Below are 12,894 nucleotides of genomic sequence, written 5' to 3' on the forward strand. Positions count from 1 at the left end.
CTACCCTCATCACATATTGTTTATAATTAGTTTCTTTTCAAAGGTGTCTGAATTTTACAAACTTCCAGCAAAACCTATCATAAAGTATAGGTCATATAGCATGAAGAAGACATCTACCAATTTTAAGAAGCAATGCAGAAATTACTTTTTTCTCCAAAGGCGAGCTTTCCTCAAGAAAACTCCTCTATGTCTACAGAGCCTATGCAGTGACTTTTGCTGTAAAAGCAGCTCACTGCTAAGAGTCACTGAGGTCATGTCTGCTTTAAAGTCAAAAGTTTCTCTTCCCTGCCAGCCCCTTTGCCATTCCCCGGAACGATCACTGTTATGCTTTTTTGGGGGGGGGTACCGGGGACTGAACTCAGGACCTTGCACTTGCAAGGCAGGTGGCCACTGTTAAGCTTTTATGTGTCTATCTCCAGAAATTTTCTATGACTAGTGATTTTCCTAACCTGAAAGAGATAAGGTGATAAAAATGATGTGTTCTGCTTATTTTTCCTTATAAATATTAAATGATACTATTAACTACAGTAAAGACAGAACACAGTTGTTAACCTTCAGTGATTTCCTTACTGACAGGGAATGCGTCTGAGAGTTACAACCCTATGTACTCTTTCACCCAAAAGGAAAGGGAGGTGCAAAGCCACGTGGCTCCTCTAGGAGAAGCCGGCACTGGGGCTCCCATCTGCTGATGAAGCTCCAGTTACACTCTGCTCCACACCCGTGAACCTTTGTCTTCTCCCTCTTTTGCCACCCTGACTTGGGCCTGGCAATAGTCAGCTTTCCATCACTGTAACAAAAGATCCCAGATAATCAAGGTATAGAGAGAAAAGGAGTGCTTTAGCTCATAGTTCTGGAGGTTCCAGTCTATGAGTGATTGGACGCATTGCTCTGGGCCTGTGGTGAGCAGCACATCATGATGGGAGAGTATGGTGGAGTGAAGTCGTTCATCTCATAGCCAGGAGGCAAAAGACAGCGAGGAGAGGGCCAGGGTCCTTCATGCAAGGGCATGACCCCAACGACTCAATTTTGGGGTGGTTGCTGGGGATCGCATCTAGCACCTTGTACTTGCTAAGCACACACTCTACTGTTAAGCCACACTACCAGCCACTAGGCCCCAACTGTTAAAGTTTGCACCACCTCCACGTAGCATAGCCTGAGGAACAAGCCTTTACTACCCAGGCCTCTGGGAGACATTCAACATCCAAATGATAGTGGCTTCCTCACTTCCCACTGGACTGTGGCAATGGCCTCTATGGGGCCTCTCCCTCAAATCCTGCACAGTCCTCCTTCCTGCCCTTTACAGTCTTCTTTTAAAGATTCCAGTTTACAGGGTGAGGATTAGGAAATCTGAGCTGTGTTCCTGAACTCCCTGAGTGACTTGAGTTCTTTGGTTTGCTGAACTATAAAATATGATTCTTAACCAGGGTGGTAGTACTACCTGGCTGGGGGCTGGAAATGCTTAGGGGTATGACAGCTAATTTTAGGTGTCCACTGCTGGCATTGAAGGATACCCAGATAGCTGGTAAAGCATTGTCTCTGAGTGTATCTTTGAGGGTGTTTCTGGAAGAGACTGGCATTGGAATTACAGAGTGGTTAGGAATGTCCACTCACCCAGAGTGAATGGTTGACAGACGGAAAGGCAGAAAAAGGCAAATTCAAATACTCTCATATGGAGCTGGGACACCCTTCTTTTCCTGCCTTTGGATACCAACACCCCAGGCTCTCTGGCCTATAGAGTGCAGGACTTGAACCACCAGTCCCCAGGGTCTGAGACCTTCGGACTTGAACTAAGTTTTGCCACCAGCTTCCTTAGTTCTTCCATTTGCAGAAAGCGTATGTGGGACTTCTCAGATTCATAAACGCATAAACCAGTTAACTTCATCACCACTCATCTATCTATCCATTTATCCACATATCCATCTGTTTTACCGGTTCTGTTTCTTGAAGAATCTTGACTAGTTCAGGGCTTTTTGTTTTGCTTTATTTTTGCCTTTGTTGTCACCATCACAATGACTGGTGAAATGGGGTCGCTTTGAACATTTAATGGACAGGATAGGAAGCAAAGGTCTTGGAATGCTATGGGACAATTTCACATCTCAGAAACTGTCCTGATCCCAAATGCCAAAAGTCCCCCTGTCGAGAAGCAATAGGTGAAATGATCTCTAATGAGCATTTTTACATGAAAATCATCACAATATCTTCCTCAAATTCATTCCATGTGCTCTTCTAGTGGGTGTGTAAAGCCTTCCCAAAACCAAGACACAGCCAGTGGGGGTCACATGAACGATCTACTGTTTCCTGTAGATCTTTCCTCATCCTGCCTCTGCACTTTTGCTGATTCTGTGCTGTCTGCAGGGCTGCCCTTTCTCTTCCTTTGTGCCTGGCTGGAGGCTACCAGTTCCCAAGTTCCAGGTCAGATACTTTATTTTAGAAGGTACCTACTATCCTTGGCCTCTTCTGAACGCCTATGGCACTTGTCCTAATGTCTCTCATGGCACTCAATCATATTCTTATTTCTCTTGTCACTCAACTCTGTACTTTTAGCCTGGCTTCAAAAATAGAACAGAAACAATTGTTTCACACTTTTGCATTTCACAATGCTCATAGCAAGATATGGCCCAAATCAGTGTTTGGTGAGCAAGAACACATTATAGCAAACACCGTCCACATGACTCATGGTGTCCCTCCTCTGTTTTTATAGCAAAGTCCCTCCTGTCTCTTCATTCCCTAAGCTGAGGGTTGTCACAGCAGGAAGAACCACATATTTGTTTTCTTCGAAGTGGACTCTTTGTTTTCTTTGCTGTGCTGCCTCTAGATCAGACATCCTCTGCCTCCCACCTGCTCTCTATTGTTTTTCTTGGTTTCTCCATGTTGGTCTACAACTTTACCTGGAGGGATGGGATGGGCAGACAGATGGGTGAGGTTTGAACATCTAACGTTCAGAGTGAGTCTGGAGTGGGTGCATTAGGAAGGAGACAGATGGTGGATGCACCATTATGCCCTTTCACTGTCACATGTTAGTCTTCCAGCTGGTTCTTTGCTGATGCTGGTGCCACTTTGCTATTATGTTGATATGAGAGGAACTATACTTGGTTGTTCACTCATATCAAATAAATGCTTCGGAATAGGTAATGGAAATGGTACTCTGGCTTCAATCTTGTTCTTTCCATTAGAAAGTTTTTTAATATTTATATTTTCAGATGAATTTCTTATAATTGGATGATTTCTTATAATCTATGTCTTTAGGAGATCAATCTTCCATCGAGTGCTTGATGTTTTTGTTTTATTGGTGGTAAATCTGTCTGCTGTGCTCAGCTTCTTTCTTACCCATAGTTACCCTATATTATTACTGATATTACTGCCATCATATTAAGGAGGTTGGGCATTTTAAATACATTAAAATGGCATATTTCAAGTTGATGCAGAGTTTTGAATCTATTCACTATAATCTTTGAAACTGTATGTTGTACTTCCTCAAGTGTTTCAAAAGTGCCACCACTGAGGGGGATATGCACGCCGAGCTGGGAAGCTGGGCCACTGCTTTCTCTAGTTGGAAATCATCTGCATCGAGAGAATCCCAACATCCACATAATGTTCAGGGATATATAATACTCCTTTTCTGCATGGCCAAAACTACACTTTACTTATATGCAGAAAGAAAGATTTAACATGTTTTTAGCAGTGTCCTGAAACAAAACTACTTAAGATGGCCCATGAAAGAAAAATTTATTTTGTCACACTGGCATTAAGCCATGAGTGCCTCTGGTTAGAAATAGTTATGCCTCTCAGAGTGCACAGAGAACTACTTTCAAAAAAGTAGTAAATAATTAGTTCCAATAAGTCAACAACATCTTGAGACTGATGTTCCCTACCTGGAGGGAATGGCTGTTGGGTGGGTCATCATTTTTCCAGTTTCCCCTGAGAGGTCCACAATGGCTCTCCCTGACATGCCTTTCTCTCTCTACTCCTTTCTTCCTCTATATCACTTTTTTTCATATTTTTGCCTCACAATAATCCAATACTACAAGCTGTCTTACAGGAAGTGGTTTTCTAAGCCTACATCTCCTGAGATCCTGGTGGTTTCTACGAAGAGGGATAGATTCTTGGGAAACGTCAGTGAGGACATAAGAAGGGATTTGCTCACAATCCTATAGAACTGACTGATGTCAGTTTTGGCTTGAGAAAGAAAGACAGGAAAAGTATGGGGTCTAGGGAGTAATGCAGAAGGACAACGAAGTGCCACCTTTCATGGCTCAGTAGAAGGAAACCATCCATGGCAGTGAAAGAAGATATAAAACCAGGGAAGATGATACAGCAGGTTGAGAGTAGACTATTCATAGGACCTGGCTCACTTCCCTAGTTTTTAGTCCATGGATACACTACTGAAGTCTTCTCCAGGATCTTATGGAGATGCAGTTCAAAATCAGTCATGGAGTGCATGACTATGCACATGGAGTGCACAGTAAGCCATGATCTTGTAAGCACACACACGTGACTGGTAGGAAGAACAGCTCTAGCATTTAGTGCTAGGATCTCCTAACATGGCCTTTTCAGCTTCCTTTAAACTGGAGAGATTTTTAGTGGTGGTGATTTGGACAAAGGGAGAGCAGAAGGAAGGTGATTAGAAGGCAGATTGAGGGAGTCCCATGGGTGCCCCATAGCAGTCACTTATTATTCTAGAGCACACTATGCACGTGGCTTCCTCTCTGACGGAGCAGGCAGCTCTAGATCCCAGCCACGAATAGTTCTGCCCCTCCAGAGCACCAGGCACAGTGCGGGTGGAGGGAGGGGTGAAGACAGCATTACCTCGCCGGCGCTGTAACTTCGGAGCCTCTGGAGGTGCTGGCGATGAGTCAGGTGATTGGGCAGGCGGCCGTTCTGGAGAGGGATGCGGGGGTCGATGAAAGTGGTGGCTCGACTGTTGTGGTCCACAAAAAAAGACTGCAGACAAGCAGGGAAACGAAGCACAGTGTGAAAAGGTGTGGAGATGGTCTATAACGGGACAGGGCCCATGTGTTAGGCTGCTTTCTGCTCCCCCACCCCTGCCACACCTCTTGCAATCTACTCCAAAGTCATCCGGCTAGATGGGCCTGCAGGTACAGCGTGCCTGTGCGCGCATTAGCTGAATGAACGGGATAACCCAAATCACCCCAAATAGCACAAGGGAAAGATAACTGCCAAAATATTTTGGTGCTCTCCATATCTAGTTTTGTCTTTTCCTATGCATATATGCATAGTTCTATACATTTTCCATGTCCGAATGTATAATTTTATTACAAGAATTTTCACTTTTTATTTCTTGAGCCTTTCCTTAAGTTGTTAAGTATTCTAACACAGAGATCCCCTGGTACTGGGATCCAACCCACAGTCCTGAACCTAGGGCTTTGCCATGCTACACAACCACTCTGCCACTGAGCGATACCACACAGAACTCTTTATTTTTTATTTAAAACAAGGTCTTACTAAGTTGCCCAGGCTGACCTTGAACTTGAAATCTTCCTGCCTCAGTCTCCCAAGTAGCTGGGGTTACATGTGTGTGCTCATGGCTAATGTTTAGCTTTAATGAGTAAAGAGTGTTAAGTTTGACAGATATATAATAATTTCAGTTCCCTTCATGGCTGAATGTTTGACATTTTTTTACCATTTTAAAATAATGTTTCAATAAAGACTCTTGTACATAAATCCTCGTGGCATGTCTGATTATTGTGTGTGTTCCAATACATGGCAAAAGCTACTCTTTAAATTTAAAATTACCTCTTATACAAGAGAAAGTTATTATTTTTAACATCTTTCTAAACTACAGGACAATCTTTCAATTGTTCTCTTTTGAACAAAGTGTAATGTTGATTGAAGACATGCGCTTTAAATGACCTCAATCGCTGCTAGTTTTAGATATTTTTAGATGTCACTTGATAGATTTAGAAATTACTCTTGGGAGGTCGGAGCTGATAATTTCAAGTATTAGATGTCATAGTAAACAAGGGTTTCAAAGATATCTGCAAAAAGTCATACAAGGAAGTTGCTTCGTTTTGAAGATCACAAATGCCCCCACCCCCACCCCGCCACCAGGACAAAGCTAAATAACAACTCTAACAACATATGAGCTGGTATTTGTGGTCTGCAATAAAATCCCACAAGACAGCATCCCACACAGGTTCAATATGGGCTGTCTGTCCTACCAGAACTGAAGGGGAAGTGCTCAGTAATTAGACTCAGTAATTGATGCTTTAAAAAGCATGATCAGGGCCGGGGATTTAGCTCAGTGGTGGTGTCGCCTGCCTCCCAAGTGTAAGGTCCTGAGTTTGATCCCCATACCAAAAAAAAAAAACCATGATCAGCAAACTGCTCTGACTAACTACAGTTTGGTAAACTGTTTTGCTAACAATTATGACATCTGAAATATTTTATGAAGTAACTACTTTAGTAAAGTCACTATTATGGGGACTTTAAACAAGTGATGGCAATGATGTAAAAAATACAAGTAAGAATCTAAACAAAAGCCATGTGTGGTGGCACACTCCTGTAATGCCAGCATTCTGGGAGGCTGGGGCAGGAAGATTGCAAGTTCCAATCCAGTCTGGGAAACTTAGTGATTCAGTGAGACCCTGTATCAAAATAATGTTTAAAAAGGGGTGGGGATGATGTAGCTCACTGCCAGGCCCTGAATTCAATCCCCAGTATTGAAAAAAAATCTGAATAAGATTGTAATGTTAGTATAAAAAATAAAACTGTGTTTATATGAGATTCTAAACATGCAAGTATAAATTAAATTAATAAATACTGAAAGGAGGCTTTTAATTATTCAAGAACATGCCTAGAAATTTATAAATTAAATTAAATAGGGTCCCTATATTTATGTATATTTCAGTAATTTTTTAAATTTTAATTTTTATTAGTGTTCATTTGCAGTACAGAATGATTACAATCATCATAGGGAGTTGGTACAGGTACATAATGCATCTTTCCTATTATAAATTCCTGGAAGTTGAATTGATTACTGAGGTAAGAGTTAGAGAAATATCTGAGCTTACTGATCCGTATTAACACACTACCTTCATGACAGCTGTACAGATTTACCATCTTACCAGAAGTTCATTCTGTATGCTCCTTTTCATTACGCTGTCAAAAAATGCTGTGTAATTGTAAGCACTCTTAGAAACGTTAAATGGTAAATAAAGGTGAATTATAATTTAATTCATGGAATTTACAAAAAAAGCCCATTTTCTCATAGTTTTTATTTCATTAGAGAAAGTACAGGCTACTATGGCTGGTCTTTTCTGCTGTTGTTGGGTATTATCTTATTATTTAAATGTGCGCTTAGTTCCACACCTGTCTTCACATTGGCTTTTGATTTTTTTATGCTTTGCTTTATAATACAGAAAATTTTTGCATTTGTATGAACTCAAATCTCTTAGTCATTGCTTTCTAGGGATCAGTTAAATGTTTTAAGTGCATTATTCTTTTTAAAAATAGTGAATTAATTGTTAACACCAAACTTGGATCTTTCTGAAACTTATTTGGTATGGTATGAGTTGTAACTTGATGATTTTTTCATATAGTCCATTTCCCCAAATCAGCTGCTTTCTACTGTTTTATCACATGTACATTTCTTATTAACACCACTCTGTCTCAGGAACCTATCATGGGTCCTAATAGTCTGTGAGCTTTCCAGCTAAGGTGTGTAGGCCAAGTTTCCTCTTCATTTTTTCCAAGATTTTCTTAGGTATTCTTGTCTGCTTACTTTTATTTTTTCAGATAGACTGATATTTATTTTACTAAATTCTAAAACCGTTCTATGGCGATTTTGCTTAGAATCACCTTAAGATTACAAATGATGTGGGGGGTAATTCATTCTTCATAATAGTATATCCATTTCCCGTTTCTAAACAAGTCTATGAAAGACCTTTTTTTCCCTTAGTAAAAGTGTTCTAATGTCTTCCTGAAAGACTCATATTTCCGACTAAGATACTGTATAGGTACATATATCCTCTTTGCTTTTCACTTATAAGTAATGATGATTTTGTCTTCTTTGGAAGGGGTCCTTTATCTTTTCTACTTTTTTTGCAATACTGGTGAGAAGTTCTAGAGTATTGTTAAATGAGAGGGGCCAGTTGCAATCTTTTCTTGTTCTTTAATTTCATTGGAAGATGACTGGGGACCATTTGCTAAATGTGACGCTGTTTACAGTTTTACATATTTACATTGTGCTATAGTTTGGATCCTGAATGGCTCGCAAAGGGGCATATATTGACGACTTGGGTCCCCGTGCCTGTGGAGCTATTGGGAGGGGGTGGGACCTTTAGTAGGTAGGGACTGGTGGAAGGAAGTTAGGTCACTGGGGACATGCCCTTGAAAGGAATATTGGGATATCGCCCTCTTCCTGTGTGCCATGAGGTGAACAGCCTCCTCTTTTATATGTTCCTGCTATGATGTGCTACCTCTTCTTAGACCTCACAGCCATGGGCCTACTGACCATAGACTGAAACCTCTGAATCCATAAGCCAAAACAAGCCTTTCCTCCTTATAAGTTGATTATTCCAAGTATTTCATCATAATAACGGAAAGTTGACTGATGGAATGGCTTTTTTTAGAAGTTATCACATAAACTATTTGATTTTCATTTGCAAATAATAATTTTGTCTCCTTCACAAGAAATTTTAGATTTTTACTTCCTTTCCTGTAATACTGATGAGAGCATATAATATTTTAGACTTTATTGTTACTAACAATATTTTTATGCATTTTTAAAGTACTTTTCTAGCATTTCTTAAAATGATCTGCTGAAATTCCTCAATAGTTTATAAACTATTGATTAAAGTGCTAGTGATAATATATTTATTTGTAGTAAATGACTCTTAAATCTTTTGGAGAAATACTGTTTGATTGGATGGGTCACTTTTATACTGTCTAATTTAACTTGACCCTTTCTTTTTTGAGTGCTGCAGAGTGAACCCATGGCCTTCCACATGCTAAACATGAATCCTACCACTGAGCTACACCTTTGGCCCATAATATTTCATGTTTTAATGTTGGCTTTTTGGAACTCAAGAGAGTTTTGCCTATAGGTTTTTTTTTTTTTTTAAAGGTTTAACATTGTCTAGGTTTAGTTGGGTGTGGTGGAACACTCCTATAATTCCAGCTCTCTGGGAGGCTAAGTCAGGCGAGGAGGATTGCAAGTCTGGGCAATTTAAACTTAGTACCTTAGCAAAACCTCGTCTTAAAATAATAACTTTTTAAAAAGGGGGCTGTGGATGTAGTTCAATATGAAAGCCCTGGGTTCAATTTCCAACACCACACAATAACATTGTTAGTTTTTAATGTGTACTCCTATGTGCATAGTTTTATGCAAATTTATCACCTGCGCAGGTCCCTGTATTTACTGCCACAACCAAGACACGCCGAAGCTTCCTTACCCCTGGCCTCTTTCAAGCTGCCCTTTTATAATGACGCCCACCTCCTCCCCATGCCCATCCCAATCCTCACTCCTGGCCAACCACAAATCTGTTCTACATTTCTGTAATTTTGTCATTTGAGGAAGGTCATATAAATGAAATCATATGATATGTAACACTTTGGGGATGGCGTTTTCATTTGCAAAGTTCCTGATTTCATCCATGTTGCTGCCTTCGGTCTATTTTTTAACTACTGAGCGGTATTCTGTGGCATGGATAGAGCAGAGGTTGTGCCAATAGGTGTTGTTTGTCTGGTTTAGTAGCAAAATTAGGATTGTTTCATAAGATGAACCATGCATCTTTCCTGCATCTGAAGTAAAGCTATGTAGGCAAGTAAGTCACTAATGCGTTTTCTCACTTATCCCACTTAATCAAGGAAATCATATTTCCCAAGTCAACTTTTTATCAATTATATACTTTACTCTTTAAAACGTGATTTTTCCATATTCTCTAACATTGATTTCAAACATTTATACAACTATGTGTAGGATTTTATTTCATTTTTTATTTCCCATTGATTTTTCCTTATTCAATATAATACAGCGTTGTTTGGCTTGTAACCTGTGTGGTTACAGTGTTTTTAATTGTGTCATGGATTAATATAAATTTTTTCTCTGACCCCATTTAATGATTATGGATCTGAACTCTACTTTATATAACATTAACATGCCACTGCTTTTTTCTGCTATTGTTTTTTTACATTATATAAATATTCTTCAATTTTTAAACTTTCTGAATTGTTTCTTAACATGTCTTAATAAGCTGGATCTGTTTGTTGCCAAATCTGAAAATGTTTTCCTTTTGGCATGTAAGGGTACCCTCGTTCCCACCTACTGGCCTATCTATTATGTTTGACTTTACTTTTGTTATCTTATTTTTGTTTTTTCCCATTTCCTTCATGATTTTATTGGGTATTGTCACACAGACCATGTTTTGTTTGATTTTATCTTCTGTAGGAATTTGGAAGAGGAGCACCAAACAACTGCCTTCTAAGTTTGTCAAGCAACTGCACGCAGTCTTCGTTCTGCAAATTACTCGATCTGTGTCCCCTCCTCCGTCTTGGACCTTGGCACAACTCTCCTTCCTCACCCACTCTTCCTCTTGGTGCATCTTCATCTTTTTTATTCCAGTCTTGGGACACTGATCCAAATTGTTATTGTATTATTTTTTAGGCATCTTTTTCTGTATATTACTCAGGCTTCTCTGATAAATTTTTTAAAGTTTATATCAAAAATTATTGATGTTTAGATTTCTGGATTGGAGTAGTCTGAATCTTCATCACTAGTCCTTTTTTTTTCTTCTTTTAACTGTGATTTGTCCAATTTTGATTTCTTGTTTTGCTTCATGAGTGATCCACTTAGAGAATGGCTTTTGGTATTTGATCAGGATAGGTGAAAGCATAGGGTAAGCTCTGATCTTGCCCACGAGGTTGTTTTTCTTTGCCTGTAGGATCACTGGCCTACAAACCTTTCTCATCATCAGTATGTTATAATCATTGCTGTGTGGATTTCTAGAGTTTAGTTTTTGGGTAAGGAATGTGAGGTTGTCTGCTTTTTATTCTGTTGTAAGCAACTTTTATATTAGTATGATTATGTACTGATAGGATTTAAAAACCTACTTAAAGACATTGCACAGGTACAAAATTTAATTAGTTTTTAAACATTTAATTGCAAGTAATATTTGTAGATCTTTATGAGATATATTTGAATTATTTTAACTACATGAGCCCAATTAATTTGCCTACTTTAATAATTTTAGATTAGCAAAGGCTTCATAATTAATATTTATTATTTACTTATTTAATGATTGCTGCTATACCTATTATTGTGGTTTCTTCTCTAGAAATCTCTATAAATCATTGAGCCAACAGATTTATTCAGTGTCAACTATGGTGCTGGGCACTATTCTGTGGTTTTATCAATGAGCAAAACAAAGATTTTTGCTTTTAAGGAGCTTAAGGTTCTACCACAAGAAACAGAACACACACACTATATAGCGGAGTTAATGGGTGAGGGGTCTAGGGAGCTTGTGTTAGTTAACTGAGTAGTTGGAAGGGCCTCATAGAAAAGGAGGTAAGGTTTTCTTTTAGGAGAGATTTGCACCGCCCCCTTCTTCCATCAATTGAAATCTGGTCCCTTCCTTCTATGTTGGGTGCTGTTTCCTCCACTATAGGCTCCATCAGTGATTTGATTTTCCATAGCGTCAGTTTTATTGTTTATCTCTCTACCGTTAGCTTAAACAAGTTTATTTTCATCCTCTTCACCTGTCTGCTTCTCCTCAGCTTGTTTTTAGTCTATGCCCTCTTCCTGTTACTTAATAGAAGTCATGTATCATTTTGTGGATGATGAGCAGATATCTTCAAAACTTCCATTTTCTGAAGAAAATTATACTTTTCCTCAAAACAAGATGTGGCTTACTCGATGTAGTAGCACCTCTATAGGCCTCTCAGGCCCATGCCTGTCCTATGGCAGGACCCATGGTGCCTGAGGACCCGCCACCTCCCTGTATGATAACTGTACCCCTTGTCCCAGACATGAGACCTCTAGAGAGTCTCCATCAAAGTTGGGCCCAGGCTGCGTCCTCCTTTCTTAGGTTTTTAACATGACAAAGAAATGAGCTGCCATTTTGATCTTTGCTCCAGTCTTCCTAGACTGTCACAGCCCCAAGCTCTTCATGTTTCCCTTTGGGGATGACTGTGCCTTCAGACATACCAAACAGCTCTGGCCCAGCCATTCTACTTCCTGCCATGGTGCATAATGAAAGGGAAGGCTGGAATCTCTAAACATGTAGATAAAGCAAGAAGACTGGCCAGGATGAGGGGCAAGACGATGATTTTGGTATTGTGGAACCTGGTCTGGCCAGCTGTGAAGCTGGCTGTAGCACAATGACCCCGTCATTCCAACTGTTGGTGAATCTGGTGTTCCAACTCCCAGTCTTCTGTGGAACACATTCTTTCCAGGTTACAGGATTGAGCCTGTAGGATATGGTCCCAAAATGTTTTTCCCAATTGTTCCCATTATCAATGTGCTTTGACAATGAAGTATTTTTAAATTTCCTCCATGATTTTTTGGGCGCACATTTACTACAGGAATAATAAGATTAGCAGACACTTGTAATCTGCCATAGTATTTCCGTGAGTTCCTATATTTCTTATTTTTTTCATCTGGTTATAAAATTATGAAGGCAGGGAAGGCATTATTACTGCTCCTTTATGGTGAGCAAAGTGCGGCTCAGAGAGGTGAGGGGACTTGCCCAGGGTGATGTGTTCGGAATGGGAGGGAGCGGCCTGGGTACTCAGGCCCTGCTCCTTTCTTATGAGGCTCCCTTGTTTCTCTCTAACCCTATAACCGTGATCATATCTTCTGAAATTGAAAGCTAAACTTCAGTGACTCCGTACATGGTATGCCTTGGAAATTCTGGTTGCCCATTACAAGTGTGTGTG

General features: G+C 39.9%; 1 protein-coding gene across 1 annotated transcript in view; it reads right to left on the reverse strand.

Moving 5' to 3' along the window:
- Positions 1-12,894, reverse strand: part of Hecw1 (HECT, C2 and WW domain containing E3 ubiquitin protein ligase 1) — a 401,408-nt gene that overhangs the window by 65,624 nt on the left and 322,890 nt on the right. Inside the window, 1 exon segment of the mRNA XM_087196392.1 lies at positions 4,807-4,941. Coding sequence (XP_087052518.1) covers positions 4,807-4,941 — 135 coding nt within the window.

This window comes from Heterocephalus glaber, unplaced genomic scaffold (genome assembly GCF_053883595.1).
Source record: "Heterocephalus glaber isolate CG9 unplaced genomic scaffold, H.glaber_assembly_v1.0 deba00001610, whole genome shotgun sequence".
Classification (NCBI taxonomy): Eukaryota; Metazoa; Chordata; class Mammalia; order Rodentia; family Bathyergidae; genus Heterocephalus; species Heterocephalus glaber.